This window comes from Caretta caretta, chromosome 2 (assembly GCF_965140235.1).
Source record: "Caretta caretta isolate rCarCar2 chromosome 2, rCarCar1.hap1, whole genome shotgun sequence".
Classification (NCBI taxonomy): Eukaryota; Metazoa; Chordata; order Testudines; family Cheloniidae; genus Caretta; species Caretta caretta.
In genome coordinates this window covers 41,255,480-41,273,116 of record NC_134207.1, presented here as the reverse complement: position 1 = coordinate 41,273,116, position 17,637 = coordinate 41,255,480, and the positions used below count along the sequence as shown (strand labels likewise).

Sequence of the window (17,637 nt, the reverse complement as noted above, 5' to 3'; positions counted from 1 at the left end):
CTGGCAGCCTGTTCCCCTCCCTTCCCCCCCCCCCGCTCTCCCAGATATAGTTCATGATGATCCATTGTTTTATATTTGTAAACAGAGTAACCCTTGCTGCTTGTTTGTTCCTGTAGAGAACCTTCCCTTGTAATATCTTGATTAGCATTTTGTGCACTTGAGTAGTGTTTTGCTCAGGCTGTAAATAGGCGTTCATTGTGAATTATACAATACTCAATTTACATATATCCAGACAGGTGGATAAGCATGTCCTGGCTGAACAAAACTTGTTTATCACATTCTGGTGACCAGTCCCAATTCAGACCCTAACTTTTATTTAGATAGATAGATAGATATAGATATATATCTCACACATTTCCCTGCATACATTTCTCAATGATTAGGATGATCAGTGATACAGACTTTCAGTAGAGACCTTACATGACACCCTTTGATAAACTATTCTGTAGACCAAAGGGATCCCTGTAACCCTCTGCACCCCTGTTCCTTCTGCTAATGGGCACCAAGAGGTCCCTTGGTCACAGTTTTATATCAGGTAATTATGAATTTAGACAGGTTTTTAAAAAGTCCTATGACATATCTAATATATTAAGATTAATGCAGAAGATCTGTTCTAATCCACATGTTAAAATACATTTTTCTATTTTACTTTACCCTGATGCTTTGGAAGATGTTAATACAAATTAGTGTGTTCAGAATTGTATGGAACCCATGTCCAAGTGAACATGCATCTGCCTCACGTGAGCCATCACAATTTGTGTTCTTGCTGGCATTTTCAGTGGAGACTCCACAGAATGAATGGGTGGGGAGACCAAAATGCCCTTTCACACCTAGAAGTGATCCCCCCAGAATAGGGGTGATGCATATGGGTAGGGCAGTGAGGAGAAGCTGCCATTTCCAGAACCACTCCATATTGTAACATTGCTCCAGTGGAAGCAGTGATATCACAACCTACTGAAATTCATCAGATAATATATTTGACCATTTTTTTCTGCTATATTATCAGCCATGGTAGAGAGTTACATTAAAATAAATAAAAAGCAAATTGACAACATTACGTTTAAACAGAGTGAAGAGTAAATAGTACACAACTGTGTTTTTTTTTTAAATTATTATTATTATTCCTTTAAATTGTATGGAGGTGGGGCCAGCACAAGTGTGTTTTACTTTGGTTAGTAACTTACTTCTCAGAAAGAAAAGGAGTACTTGTGGCACCTTAGAGACTAACCAATTTATTTGAGCATGAGCTTCTCAGAGTAGTAGGTGTCAAGTAAACAATACAAGCCTTGTTTGTAGTTTGCTTCTAAGTCCTCAGCATACATGCCCTGGGGTACAGATGCTCTCCTTCCAGAGGAAGAGATGTGGAGGATGAGCGGGATTGCCTTTGCTTGCTAAAAGGCACTCCCTGTGCTCAGGGAATGCCTCCACAGCACTTCTTGGCTCAGGGTTTGAGCAGCTAAGGCTGGTACTTGAGCCCATGTCTCTTTAAAGGTATGGTAGATCAGTGGTTGTCAACCAGTGGTACGCATACCCTTGGGGGTACACAGAGGTCTCCCAGGGAGTACATCTAGATATTTGCCTAGTTTTACAACAGGCTACATAAAAAGCACTAGCAAAGTCAGTACAAACTAAAATTTCATACAATGACCTGTTTGCACACCTCTATATACTATACCCTGAAATATAATCATGTTTATATTCCATTTGATTTATTTTATAATAATATGGTAAAAATGATAAAGTAAACAATTTTTCAGAAATACTGTGCTGTGACACATTTAATTTTTGTCTGATTTTGTAAGCAAATAGGTTTTAAGTGAGGTTTTTAACTGAGGTGTAACTAGTGGGTAGGCAGGACAAATCACACTCCTGAAAGGGGAACATTTGTCTGGAAAGGTTGAGAACTACTGTGATAGAGTATTAGGCCACAGGATGAATAAAGCTGGTTGGGAATTTTTCGACAAAACAGAGTTTTTTGGTCAGAAATGCCAATTTCTCAAAATCAAAATTTTTGGTGAGAAAGGGTCAGTTTTGATAAAACTTTCTATTCAAAACAAAAGAGAGACTTCCACCCACCCCAAAATAGCCAATAGCTTGGTGGTTAGGGTTAGTAGTGCTCTAGCCACGAGGCTATTGGCTGTTCGGGACTGGGTCTCGCTCCCCTGTTAGAGCTGTTCCACTTTGTGTAAATAAATGTTCATTGGAGTGGGAACATGAACCTAGTGAGTGCTCTAACTACAGTAACTCCTCGCTTAACATTGTAGTTATGTTCCTGAAAAATGCTACTTTAAGCAAAATGATGTTAAGCAAATCCAATTTCCCCATAAGAATTAATGTAAATAGGGGGGTTTAGGTTCCAGGGAAATTTTTTCACCAGGCAGAAGACTATGTTATATAATATAAGGTATAAGTTTGAAACAAACAATTTGATACTGTACACAGCAATAATGATTGTGAAGTTTGGTTGAGGTGGTGAAGTCAGAGGGTGGAAGAGGGTCGGATATTTCCCGGGGAATGCCTTACTGCTAAATGATGACCTAGCACTTGGCTGAGCCCTCAAGGGTTAACACATTGTTGTTAATGTAGCCTCACACTCTACAAGGCAGCACAAATGGAGGGAGGGGAGACAGCATGGCAGAGAGAGACAGAGACACACACCGTGTGTGTGAGAGAGAGACACGCATTTCCCCTTTAAGTACGCTGACGGCACTCTAAGTACATTCCCTTTTAAAGTAAATCAGCAAGTTGAGACAGCAGTGCTGCCAGCAAGCTCCCTCTGTCCTGAGCCCTGTCGTGTTCCCCCCGCTCTGTGGAGATGTGGTAAAGTAGTGGGGGGCAACAGCAGGGGGAGAGGGGGACACCCTGACATTAGCACCCTTCTTCTCCCCCTCCCCCCCGCCCCTGCAAAGCAAGCAGGAGGCTCCGGGGAGCAGCTCCAAAGCAGAGGGCAGGAGCAGCACATGGCAGTGGGGGAAGGAACAGCTGAACTGTGGGCAATTGATAGCCTGCTGGGCGGCTGCCACACAGGGAACTTAGGGGAGCGGGGAGCTGATAGGGGGGCTGTTGGTCCACCCAGGTTCCAAGCCCCCACCAGCTATCTGCAACAGGCTGCTCTTCCTGGAAGCAGTGGACAAAGCAGGCAGCTGCCAAACAAGGCTATAAGGAAGCATTGCACAATTTTAAACGAGCATGTTCCCTAATTGATCAGCAACAAACCTACATTAACCGGGACGACTTTAAGTGAGGAGTTACTGTACTGGGCTATAGAGTCGGTCTCTCTCTGTCCCAGTGAATATATAATTATTTGTGCCCTAGCCACTAAGCTATTGGCTATTCTGGGATGGTGTGCACACTCTCTCTGGCTTTTCATGAAAAACGTTGAAAGGTGTTCATTTTGTTCCAAGAAGAGTAGAAAAATTTTTGAAATGTCAAAAATTTTTGTGGGATAGGAAAACTTTCCCCTCCAGTTCTATGGATGACTTAATTTTTTAATGATTCTTTCAAATCAACAATTGAAGTTTAGGGGAGGTATTCGTAACTTGTAATTCATGCAAGTGGAAGGTGCATAGCTAATGTCTTTTCCAAGGTTTGTTTAATTTAATGTTAAGGGGATTCAGTAGGTTTTGCTATACATTATTAAAATGAAAGTCCAGGAGCTGCCATGGTGGGGTTGGATAGGAGCGGAGAGGGCAGGGTGGATTACCTTGTTTGTTGACTGTAGGCTGTTTTGTTGTTTCACTTGGGGCCCCAAGAAGGGGAAGAAAAAAGGCCTCAGACGGAGGGTTGAGCACTGGCCCACAAGAAAGACACACCCGACAATGCCTGCTGGGGTGGGGTTAATTGGAGTTATGCACTCCTCATACAGCTCTACCATGGACAGATTTGTGACAGGTACATGAACTGCCTGGAGAATAGTGCTCAGCTAAGTTCCCTGTAAGCCGCACGGCCGCGCAGCAGCCTATTTAGCGCCATGCAGGCGCTCCAGGACCCCGGTCAGGGAAGGGGTGCACCTCCCCCGGCCCCCAACCTGCCATGGCTGGGGTGCCCCTCCTGGGCCTACTCCGGCCCCAACTCTGCTGTGGCCATGGCGCCTGGACCTGCCGGGGTGGCGCAGCCAGAGCGGCCCCAGCCATGGCCGGAGCGGCGTTGCCCCAGCCATGGCCGGGGTATAGTGGCCCGGCCCCAGGTGCAAGCGGAGCGGCGCAGCCCTCCCCCAGCCCGGACCTGCTGGGGCTGGGGGAGGGGTGCCTGTCCTGCAGCTCCAGCCCCAGAGCTGCCGCTGCGGGGAGAGGCGCCTCTCCCCCCGAGCCCAGGTGCTGCTGCGGGGAGAGAGGGCTTGGGGGAAGAGGTGCTTTCAGCAATTCAGATTGGGTCAAAATTCATGGGGCAATCAGGATGCTGCATTAGCGTCCCCATGTATTACTGCCTCCTCATGGCTTTCAGTTGTCAAAGTCAGATTCAGGGCTCACATATCTGGGTGCATTGGAAGTGACTTACAGCTACCATTACTCCCGTTCCAGATTTGAACTTGACTCACAGTGCGCTCCTTCAATATTGCAAGGGACTAATGCAAGCTGTAAGTCACTTGCATTCACAGGTTCGAGTCGCCTGGCCCACGGAACCCACCTCCGACGCTTGCCACAACCTCAAGCCAGGTGATTGGATCTACGTACGGCGCCATCATCGAAAGCATGCCTTGGAGCCCCGGTGGAAGGGTCCTCATCAGGTACTGCTTACTACACAGATGGCTGTTAAACTATCTGTCATCGCAGCGTGGATACATGCTTCACAGTGTAAGAAGGCACCATCCCCAGAGAACCAATCATCAGCTCAGGACAACGCAGAGTCAATTTTGACTCCAGAAGAAGATGTAGAGGAACAGTCTGCAATACCTTACAATCTACGCTCTCGTAAGCGTTGCCAGAAGCAGACGCTGTTCCTCAGCTGCTGGTATCTTATGGTCTGGGGAGACCACGATGACGATTCTTTTATCCAGCAGCAGGTGTGGATAGCTCAGACCCTTAATATTTCTAATTGCTGGGTCTGCAGCCACATCCCAGCCCACTCTCAAACTGGTATTCCTGTCCTGGCTATCCCACTCAAGTCCCCAGACCTCACTGGAGGGCCTCGTCCGTTTAACAAAATATGGAACAGCAATGACACTTGGGAAGCGGTGGGAATAAATGCATCTAAATGGATAAGTGTGGTGGAGGGAAAAGGTCATTGGTGTTGGGTGTGTAATGGGACAGAGCTGGATCTGGGGAAAAGCCATTGCCTTTAGCATATTGTGGCCAATGGTGTATGGGATTATTCAAACAAAACTAAAAAGTGGCAGGCCGGGTATGGAGATATGAATTCAAACAGAGAAATCAATCTCATGTTCCCCCTACAGTCATGCAAATAACACCACTCCTCGTAAGGAGAATTACCCTGTACCCTTTGGGGGATACTCCTCCTCCTTTGCAAACACCTATATGACAAATAGGTGCAACCGACCCTTCCCGGCCTTAATAGGCCATCACTGGGTGTGTGGGACCAGAGCTTATACCTCACTACCAGCTAATTGGTCAGGAATCTGTTATCCCGCCTGACTCTTCCCACAATTCAGAGTGCTAGGAACCTTCCCTCGAGAACGCCTGTGCAATTTCAGGCGAAAAAGAAGGGACTTAACAGATGCCCAATGGTATGTAAATAACATAAGCCCCTTAACCTGGGAAGAGGCCATTGGTGGTTCCTTAATACCATTAGGGGGAGTAATACACCATGCAAAAAGGCTCCTAAGGTTACAAGCAGTAGTTGAAATAATGGCAAATGAAACCGGAGAAAGTTTAAGAGCCCTGGCCAAAGAAACAGGGGCAATTCGACAGATGGCCCTCCAAAACCGTCAGGCATTGGACATAGTGCTGGCGGCAAAAGGAGAGACTTGTGCTCTCATTGGAAAAGACTGCTGTGTATATATACCAGACAACACCAATGAGGTAATAGATCGTGCTTCCCCAGATCGTGCTTCCCCACAAAGAGCCAAGTTCTAAGTAACTTGTGGCTACTTAACCTTTTCAATTTCTCTGGCATAGGAAACTGATTGTTTCAGGGAGCCCTAACTCTCCTGTTTGGAATCCTAATAATTTTTGTATGTTTTCAGTTACTTTCCTGTCGTATCCAAAATTGTGTCCAGCATGCTACACAGATAGCTGCCCCAAACCAGAGTGCTAATTTGATGATTTTAAATATCACTGATGAACAAAGAGATAAAGAACGATTGATATGTGGAACCCAGTCATTGTTGGTCATTGTGTAGCTTGACCAAAAGGAGGGGTTGTGAAAGTAGAATGAATTATATTGAAATTATAATTCATTCAAGAAATGCTACTTGAAGGGTTTGTTGAAATATAGTTGTCAGGAAGAGAAACATTAAGGAGTGTGAGACAATGGGTCCTCAAACTAATTAACTTAGAGCTCCTACTGAGCTAGGAGATTGGTAAACGTTAGTATGCAAATAAGATATGTATGTATATTTGTCAGTTTCTGCTTCCTTTTGTCTCTTATGTTAAATTGGCTTTGGCTTAGCTGTATAAATAAGTTACCTTGAGCCTCAGAGAGGGGCTCACATCTGGGTGCATTGGCAAAGCGCTTTGCTAATAAACAGAGTGGTCTGACAAATTATGTGAGTCCTGAATCTGACTTTGACACAGTGCAGCCTGTTAGGACTGCATGCAAACACACACGCTAATACAGACTGGCCAAGAATTCGACAGCCACCTCCGCCCATCCCTGGCACATTTCTGGACTGCATACGAACCTCCAGCTATATTTTAGACAAATGTTTTCATCACACATGGGCTACATTTAGCTTAAATGGACTACTTTTGTAAGTGGACTACATTCCACCTCCCTCCCTCTCATACGGTTCACTGTTTACATGAGCCTTGTTAAACCATTGGGGAGGGGTGGAGTGGCACAGTAACAGGGAAGGCTGTATAAGGTACATATTTTTAATATCCCTCCACATTATAGTAAGAATGTGTGAGCTTCTATTAAAACTTTTTTTAAATGCTTGTTCCACTGTTTGTACTTCCTGGTGTCCATTTTATATTCCAAAGCAGGGGGTTCCTAAGCCGCTGGCAGGCAATCTGCCATTAGCCACAGCCATCTGTGGCTGGTAGTAATTTTTGCATTGGTTCATAATCCAGAAATCCCTCCCATTACTATATTAATAGAAACACACATGGAGCTAGAAACCTACCAGGCTCTGGGGCAACTTCTGCCTCTTCTGTTTCTGTTGCCAGTTCCATGGCGGGCTGCTTCTCTGGGGGGACATCAAAAAGCTCCTCTGAGTAAAGACCCAGGATGTGCTGCAGCTGCTCCAGCATCAAAGCCTCCTTTGGGACTGGTTTCAGTAACAGAGTCATTTTGGTAGCATCATCTGGTCCTATACTGGATTCAGGGGTGAGAAGGTCGCCATCCTGGCTGACCAGGCTGTTGTGAAGCTCTGGTGGCTCTGTGTTGTATGATGGCAAGTTCCCAGATGGTTCTCATCTCTGGCTTTCCGATAGTCGGTCTTGAGCCACTTCCTGCACTGGGCATGTGTCTGGTAAATCCCCAGTGCTACCAGCTTCTTCACTATTTCCTGGGACACGTGGTCATTCCTGGAACTCTTGCTAAAATTTAACTTTTTGCTCACCTTGCACCAGAGATTCACCAAAATCTGGCTGTGCTCCTGTGATCAGGAAGCAGCGCAGTTGGCAAAAGACTTCTGGTTGGTGGCCATTGCAAACAAGGAGAAGGTTCAATGTGTCAGCAGCTCAGCGATCAAAATAAAATGGAAGGGTTAAACACTGAGCTACTGTACTTGAACAAAGAGAGTTGCTTCCATTTCCTGGGCATCAACTGGCTATAGAGAGGATAAAGAACACTGGCCCATGGAATTGTGTGACAGCATTGAGAGACTCTCAGGTCCGAAGTCTGGGGGACCCAGGCCCAAGCTCTATCCCAATGCAGAAGATGGAGTTTGGGCTTGAGCCCCCATGGGGCCGGACTTAAACCTTCCACCCACTGCAGGGTCCTGGGGGCCTGTACCCAGGCCTGACTCAGACAGAATTGTGTGTAGATGGAAGTGGGGTTTAGGTTTGAGCCTGAGTCTAAACCTGGGCTTACATTTCAGTGTAGACATACCCACAGGAAACCTTAATTTTAGTATTTCCTGACTTCTGAGTATATGAATGTTCTTGCAACTTGGATGTTCTTCTAAGGTAGTGTGTGGTTTTTTGATGTAATAGTCTATAAATACATCTTGTGCTGCATTTGCTCACTTTATAAATGGAAGATTCCCTAATGCATGGGACATTAAAATGACTTCATTTTCTGCTTAGCAATTGGCAGATTTAAAAGGGTTTTTTTTGTCATAATAAGATAGTATTTAATTATTATGGCTATTGGAATACAGCCAGCAGGAGACTTGCGTTTGGAGAAGCATCAGGGAGCTTACGTTTCACATTCAGAAGAGTATGAAGAAAAAGACAAGGAGTTCCTTCCAGCAGATCCTTATCCACATAAATGAAAGCACTTGAAAAGTTGTAGTACAGCAGATGATATTAAGATCCAAAAATTTTAATTAGAGGGTTAGAAACAGTGTTGGTTTGTACACTGGTTGTGAATTCATAATGCTGGAGACTGTTTCAAAGACTAGATGCAGGGTATGTGTTTTTCAACCACATTTTTTCTTTAAAAGTACCACACACACCACATGCTGAGCTGTTTCTCTGGTTTCTGTTGGGGCCATTAAAAATATGGAGGTTAAATGTATACAGTCCATAAATTTAGAGGTTCATCCATCTAGTACAATGAAGACTCCTTAAATTCTTAGCTGGCTACTGCACAAAGTGTACTTATCCGTAACTAGGTATTCAGTGGGAAGGGTTTCACGATATGTAACAGAAGTGACATATAAGCAATGTTCAAGTGGAAAGAAAAGATTATAGGGGATTCTTAATGCCCAGAGTCAGTCTGATCTAGAAAGCAAAAGCCCAATAAAACAGCAGTGAAAACTGCAGAACTAGACAAATGCTCTCTTTCCTTCCTTTCTCACTCTTTTGCATTTTGCTACTTTTAACTTGCAATTTAATTTGGTGAGAAAGTAAAAAATATGTTTTTAATTCAGAAAGGCTGGTATTCTTCTTTTCCTGGGGAAAAAATACTCGTGTTCAGTTTCTGTTTATTGGACTACAGGTGAATGGGCCTCAGTTTAATCTAGCTGCATGCTTATATGACATTCAGCACTGTATTACCTGAATAGTGCAAGTTTCCTCATCAGTTTGTCTGCTACTCACTCTATTTCATTAGTCTGTGTAGGGTTATTTTCTTCATTCAACAATCATATAATTAAATAGTCCACAAAAGTGAATGTATTTAAAGTCATTTTATTTCTTGAACCAGCTTAATGTGATATATTTGTTTTATTGGGCTCCATATCTATTTAAAATCCACAGTATTCAACATTTTAAGATATCTGCCTTACTGTGTATGAAAATAACTCTTCTATAATTTATGTTTTATTTATATTAACTCCACATAAAATTTTAACTGTTAAGGTAGAAAACTTGCACAATGGTTAACTCCATTCACAAAAACATAATATAAATTTCGATAAGGCACAGAAATACCTTAAGTACAAAATACTTTCAGGCATAAATATATACTACTATCATGCTTTTGTTGTATGTTTCACAATAATAAATGGAGATTTAAGATTTCTGTGTTTGTCTTGATTGTTGAAAATTAATTTTAGAACCTCTAGATTTTTATAGTATAATCCTTAACAAGCAATTTATTTTCATTTTAGTTATAGTCACCATTAACTGATCATGGTAATGACTGATGTTTCTTTTTTCAGTGCCCCATGTGTGCAGTATAACTGAGCATGGTTGTGATCACTTCTGTATTAACACTCCTGGCTCCTACATGTGCAAATGTAAACAGGGATACATTCTGAACGCTGACCAGAAGACTTGCAGCAGTAAGTTATCTTTTCTAACTTCTTTATTTTTTTCTCATTCCCATGACACATGCAAACTCTCACATCTTCAGTGAGGGGAAAAAAGAGGACTCAAGTGAGCATAAAACCATTGGAGGTCTCCAAAACAAATTAGATGGGACAAAGTTTTGCCTCTTTTTTTGGTAAATGGAAAAGCTCTTGTGAGCCCTTCCAAAGCCTGTCAGCTTTAAGTTGATTTTTAAAAACTGTAGCATTGTACTGTAACAAAGTGAAATGGTATTTATATTTGTTGGTGTATGACAGCTAGAGGGTCTTGGAAAGAACCAAGACAGGAACATGAGCATTTCCATACCAGCTCTAACCAACAGTCTATCTCATCAGGTATCCTGTCTCAGGTCTTAGTACCAGATAGTATTGGAAAGTGCAATAAACCCCTCGGGACAATTATGAAATAACTTGAGGGGAAGGTTCTTCCTAACCCCTATCTAAATCATGAAGTTTTATATCCTTTCAATAAACTGTTTAATTCTTCTTATCTAACATAATTGTGGATGTTCTTGTTATTCACATAAATGGCTAATATATTTTTTAAATCTAAGCAATTGGCTTCCATGATGCTGTATAATAATGAGTTCCACTGGTTAATTATGCTTTGTATAAACAGTATTTCTTTTTATCAGTTTTACATTTGTTGCCTTTCGATTTAATTGAATATCAAATTGTTCTTATATTATGTGAGAGGGTAAATTGGGGGTGCCTAATTTACCTTCTCTGCACCATCTATCCATTTTAAATATCTCTATCATGTTGTTTATTATGTGTGGTACCACCCACTATGTGTGAGGCACATTTTCACTCTTAAACATCTCCATATTAAATGAAACAGTCCCAGTCACTTTCACAGTCATATAGAAGTCTGTCAATGCCTCTAATCATTTTGTTGCCCAACTCTGATGCCCTTCTATATCTGCTATCTATCTTCTGAGAGAGGGGGATCAGAACTGACTACAGTACTCCAGGTGAGGGTACCAATTATTTAAAGATAATGTTATATTATTTTGACCCATTCTTTGTTCACCCTATCATTTTGTTTGCTTTTTTGACTACCCTTTCACAATGAGATTTCATCTGTGGGGTCTCCCCTTCACTTTAACAAAACTTTAAGAATAATACTTTTTACTTCTACAGCTTTTTCCATCCAAGACTCTCAAATTAGTTTGCAAATATAATGAACTAAACTTCACAATACACCCATGTACGCTTTGTATTACTTCCCCTGCACTCTCATGTTACACATGGGGAAATTGAAACTTATAAGTTACTTGTTCAAGCTCATCCAGCATATAGCTATTGAATCCAGATCTCCTGACTCCTATTCTTGTGCTTATCCCATTCTTCCTTTTGATGAACATCAATTCCAAAATGTAGTTTAAATTACTCTGTTCTCCCAGTTTCCCTGTCTCAAAAAAGAAGATTAGAAAACAAAGTCTTCTGAGACTTGCTAATTTTTTGTCACAATCACATCAGATAAATTATCCATTCTCTCACTCCTTCCACAGCTCTTCATTTTCACTGAACAAATGTATTTTTGAAGAAATATTCCCTCTCCCCCGGCTTTCTAGAATAGATCATAGTTCCTGAAAACTGTTAAAAATTCAGCATTTTTATTTTATTTTCTCTCACTTTCACACTGTTATCCCCCTCTCAAAAAATTGAACCTGATAACTCAATTTAATTGCTATTCATTTTTGGTTAAGATCCTTTCTTTATTAGCTCTTGCTGTTTTCTGTTATGTTACACACTTATGTATCACCAGAATCTCAACTGGAATTGCAGATTCTGGGCTCTATGGGTATGTCTGTACAGCATTTTGGAGCGAGCCTCCTAGCCCTGGTCAACAGAAACTGGGCGAGCAGGGCTTGCCCTAGCATTCTAAAAATAGCTGTGTAGACAGCCCTTTGAAGTTGCAGTGTGAGCCTTCCTTGGCCAAGTCTGTTGACCCAGGTTGGAGGCTCATTCCAGAATGCTGTGTAGACACATATCCTACTCTGCTTTCAATCTTTAGTGGGACTTCAAAATTGTCAGTTGGAGTGGTGTGTGCAAATCACTATAGGGGCCATCGCACTTCAGCCTTTAATGTGATAGCATTTCCACTGCTGTTTCTGCAATAGCATTCTTTAGAGCCTGATTTTTCCTCATCCTGTTCTTCCTTTCTCTAGCTGTGACTCAAAATATGCAAGATTAAATTTTACATTATTCTCCCATACTTTGTCTTCAATATGTGTTTTCTTGTTTTTTCCATATTTGCTTGCTTGCATGCATGCATTCATTCATTCGTCCATCCATCCGTCAATCAGATGACTTGGTTCCAGTTAGCTAAACTCAAAAGTGAAATGAATTATGTCGTCTGCTCTCAGGATACTCCCTACTGGACATATTTTTACATTGTCAAACAGTTTGAGGCAAACAGCACTGTACGTCCTGGAGAGATCAAATATGGAAAGAGATGTGTTGTACATCAGGCATTAAGTGCATTGGTAGAGTTGTGTGTTATATAGACCCTGACCTAGCTATTGCTGTTGGCCTCTGATTTTCACAAGCACACAGACAAAAACACATTCCCTACATGACCTCTGTGCAAGATAAACCTCTGTCATGTTTACATTTAGGGCAATTAATTATCAACATGAACCAGATGTATTTATCCAAGTTTATAAGTTTAGTTTTCCATTCTTTCCTAAATAGTTTCCTTATTTAGGCCTGGGCTACACTGGGGGGGCTGCGTTTCGAACTAAGATATGCAACTTCCACTACGCTATTTGCATAACTGAAGTCAAAGTATCTTAGTTCGAGTTACCTGGCCGTCCTCATGGCAGTGAGTTGACTGCGGTGGCTCCCTCGTCGACTCTGCTTACTTCTTCTCCCGAGGTGGAGTACAGGCGTTGATTCGGAGATTGATTTATCATGTCTAGACGAGACGCGTTAAATTGATCCCCGATAGATCCCCGAGATGGCAGGTAGTGAAGACGTACCCTTAGATATTTTAACACCTTTCTTTAAATTAACAAATGGGAAGTAGTGAATAGTTATGTTAGGAGAAGAGGATACAAAGAGCAACTGGCGTACATCAGAAGAAGTGATCATTTGTTTTCTTTATTGTGTGCCATTCTGCTGTTAAGAGCCCTTAAATTAATTGCAGTCAGCAAGGTTTTACTGACTTTAATGCAGACTGGAAAAGGTGGTAGTTTCCCTGTATGTATGGTTGTCTTTTTAACTCCTGTATTTGATACATTTCATCATGAAACTATTAAATTAACGTACAGTTTTCACAGAATAATTTCCCATTAGAAAGAAGGACCTCTCTCCTGCATGTAGATCTTAAATGATCAATTTAAGCAAAAATAGCCAGCCATTTCTCAGAGGACTTGTTTGCATGGCAAGTTACCATGGACACTGTACAAGGCAGTGAAATTCTGGAGTGCGGCTTGGCATATTGCACTTTCAAATAGTTGTACATCAAGCCTCACTCTGAGATTTTACTCCACTGTAGCAGGGTCCATACAGGATATTACTGTGCAGAAAGCTGGTGTGCTGTAGATTCACACCTGGGCTTGCCACTCAGTGACTTGCCATATAGACAAACCCAGAGGATTAGGGAAAAATGCATTCTTTTGCCCATATGAAAAATTCTTACAATTATTTTGTTGACTAGAGTCTGTATAGAGGATGAAAGCGTACTACTGCTACCCTTTACTTGGTTAGTTCAAGTGCCAGAGGTCTGTTCTGAAGATCGAAAGGTTCCAAGCCTGCTGATTTGAACCATGTGGGAGTCAATATTCTTCTATGTGATAGAATTTCTGTTTTTTTAAAATCTAGAAAATTGTACATAACAACTACATTAAAAGAATGTTCTGTTTGCAAATTCAAGCCCTCAGAAGTAAGAAAATGCCAGTATTACGGTTTCCTGTGCAATGATTTCAATTTGCAAAATGGGAAAACAATACCACATTCCTCACAGGGATGCTGTGAAGATAAATTGATTAACGTTTGTCAAGCACTCAAATATTATAATGATGAGTGCTGTAGAAAAGCCCATGAGGAAATAATTACTCTGTCTTCAGAGTAAGGTTTGGATAGTTTGCAGTAAATAAGGCATTGGGACCGCATGCTGAACAATGAGGATAAAATGAAATATTGAATAGCTAGTTGTTCAGTGAGTAGCATGCTTCCCGTGCACTGAATGAGGAGGGATCTTGTGGAAAGAGAGTTTATGATCATGTAATTAAAGACTGTCTCACAGTGAAGCTTGGAAGAACTACCTTTTTATCGGTAAATGTTGATAAATGTCTATTTCACCGTACACACACAAACAGACGGAAAAATATTTCCATTGATGATAACTGAAACTTACAGATAGGCAAAGTAAGAAAAATGCTGCTTGAGACCTTATTAGAGCTTGATTTAAGGCTGTTTACTTTGTATATTTTGACATGAGATGTTAACAGTTTGTGTTTTAATAGTTAAAAAGCTTTAACTTTTAAAATCTCAACATATACTGTCATTAAATAAATATTGTCTGACCCCCCCCCCAAAAAAACTTTGTGCAACTGTGAACATTTAAATACATAAAAATAATTTTTAAAAATGCTTAAAAATAAACATCAATATTATCTGTTGAAATTATGCAAAAATAAAAATTGTTTCTGCCAGCCTACTCAGAATGCATATACACAAGGGGTCTGAATTATGGTTCCACATACATTTTTAATTCTGGCACTTCCTAACTTTTGAGTGCTTGATTCTGCAAGTTTAACAGTCTTTTAATGTAGTTTTTATATAAGATCACTTAAACTCTGGCCTCCTGGAATTACGTTTTCATGTAACATAAAGCATTGCATTTCTCTTCTTAAACTGAATACAAACACATTCTGAAGTGCTAAGTAGAATGTTTATTGTAATAAATGCAGAAAGTATTAGAAGAAATCATTCTTTACAATATTGAATTTCTGCTTTGTCAATATTAATGAGTTTTATAAAGCTGATGATGAAGTACAATTTAATGTAAGAGATTACCCCAGCAAATCCAAGGCATCGGGTTCTGAGTCACAATGCTGCACTCCAAGTTATTCAGAACCTCATGGCAATAGTGGGGATAAAACCCTATATGTCATCCTGCTACAGAAGCTCAGATCACTTCAACGAAGGATAGCCACTGTCACCAGTATAATGTCTAGGACAGTCATTGGACTGTTCTGATTGCTGAGCACATTTACAAGTTAATTAGAATACAAACTATTGGCTTCTTTACTCAGGAAAACTTTATCTAAAACAAACAGGAGTTTTGCCTGAGTAAGGAATACAGGACTGAGCTCTGTAAACAAATTCTCAAAGAAACTTAAATCCATGGATTAGTGCATGAGGACGGAGGTGTCTTGTAAAACAGCACAAGCTTTAAAGAATACATGGTGTGTTCGTGTGTATTTAGGAGGAATACAGTGGGTTCACTGTGGTACATCAACCCTTTTCAGATACAGTACTTGGTAGCATGCCTAGTGTACCACAACTCAAAGGCAAGCATAAATGGTGCATAAGCTGCTGGACCCTATGGGCTCCAGCTCCTGGTGGGTTCATTGCAATGCATGGCTCAGACAAAAATATGATTGACAAGGGGTGGCAGAACAGGTCACAAATACGCTAGGTATGATAGCTTTAACAGTTGCAATGAAACGACAAGAGTAGTCCCTATCTTGGCTCCTAGGGCACATCCAAAAGAAGATATGGGTTCATCTGGCCCACTGGTGCCCCTCTTAGTCCACTCCTCCCCTTTGACTAGAGGTAATTATGTATCCTGCATGTCTCCCAGTCAGGGTGCAGTCCTGGGGTAGGTCTCATTGGGGACACCTCTGCGTTGTTCCTCTATGCTGATGCAGCAGCTCGTGCACTGCCTCCAACAGTACACTGTTCCCCCTGTGCTTGGGTGGTGTCCAACTCTGGGGCAGCTGTAACGTTCCATGCGCCAGCTCTCATAACCCAGCTGCCTTCAAATGATGCACTGCACCTGTCACACCTAACCCACTCTTGAGCAACAGTCCTCCCAAATGCCACGAACCTTTTCCTTTGTTCTGCTGTCCTATGACTGCTCAGCACATTCATCGCAGCTACAGCATTTGTAATATTGAGACCATCCATATAAACTTGTCTGCGACAAGAATTCTGCTGCCCTGTTTACAAAAGCAGCAGTAGAAGGTAAAATACTTCGTAAAGCTTAAAGGAAATCAAGAGAGTAGAAAATATCTTCCTGCATGTCAGCAGCTAACAATAAAGTGATGGCTGTTCAGAAATTCTCAGGATTTCTCTAGCATGATGTGAAAAGTCATAGCTCACCGTGTGACAGAACTGTACCTTGTTAGTTCATAAAATCACTGATTACTGTCTATGTTGTTTTTACATTATGTTGAAATATGTTGCAGAATGAGGGAAAGCTGTAGTCTGAGCAGGGGTCTAAAGCAAGAACTCATTCTCTCCATGTCTTCAGACAAATCACCTAACCTCAATGCCTCACCTTCCTCATCTGAATCATATATTGAATCAACAGTATTTGCACCTTTTTTTCCCTTAATGTTTCACAGATATTTGCGCAAGCAAATATTGGTCCTATGACTGTTTGAGGGATGTGAATTTTGGCCCACTAACCAAGATTTGTTTAATCAAGAAGTAAAATGTTTTAGAACTAAACTGAATTTTGAGAGAGCAGAAGTAGTTTATAAGTGTTATCTAATCAGGGAACAGAAAAACAAAACAAAAAGGAAAAAAGCCCATGATTTTCATGACCAATCACATAACTTGAATAGTGAATTCTGACTATTTACTAATCAAGTCAATACCTGCTATAAATAGTTGGAGAGCAATCCTTAGAGCGTGATTTATTTCCATTAATTATTTGTCAAACAATTTTGAAAAACTAACAGGTCTGTAATAACAGTGACACTTCACAGACAGAAACATATACCAAATTAATTGTTCATGAAAAATAATTTAACCAGCATGGGCTCCAAAGGGTGTTCTAAGGATTAATTAGTTAATATTTCTTTTTTTTCTCCTCTTTGTTAACAGCTATGCAGGAGGGTGAAGGTTAAGGTGGATATATTTATGGGCGGTTCTATGGTTATATTTATTTTGTGCTTTTTAATTTATGAGATAGATGCCCAGAGGATAGGCACCTTTTGTTGTATTTTATACATTTCAAGAAATAATAAATATTTGTAACATGCTTTGAGGATTAAAAGTGCTACTGGTACATAAGTGCTAAGTATTATTATCTGTTTACTCAGGGACCTAATACATTTGTAAATATGTAAATAGCATTAAATTGGCTGTAACTGAAAGGTTTGGGAGCTTTCCATTGGACAATCTTGACATTCTGCATTAAACACTGCAATGATGTAACTGCATTGTGCTTGGATTATGTCTCTCTCTCTCTCGCTCTCTCTGTATATTACAATGGGTAGCCTGTAAGATAAAGATATATCTATCTATCTTACAGGCTACCCATTGTGTTGTTATTTTGCGGAGAAGCCAACTGTTATTTCACAGAATAATATTTTCAAAACAGTATCCTAAACTTTGAAAAGCATTAATGTTTCTGG

General features: G+C 41.0%; 1 protein-coding gene across 9 annotated transcripts in view; it reads left to right on the top strand.

Moving 5' to 3' along the window:
* The window catches only part of MATN2 (matrilin 2), a 122,438-nt gene that overhangs the window by 46,276 nt on the left and 58,525 nt on the right, over positions 1-17,637 (top strand). For all 9 annotated transcript variants that reach the window (XM_048841307.2, XM_048841306.2, XM_048841309.2 and 6 more), the window contains one exon: positions 9,890-10,012. In XM_048841307.2, the coding sequence (XP_048697264.2) occupies positions 9,890-10,012 (123 nt within the window). The remainder of the gene's footprint in view (positions 1-9,889; positions 10,013-17,637) is intronic.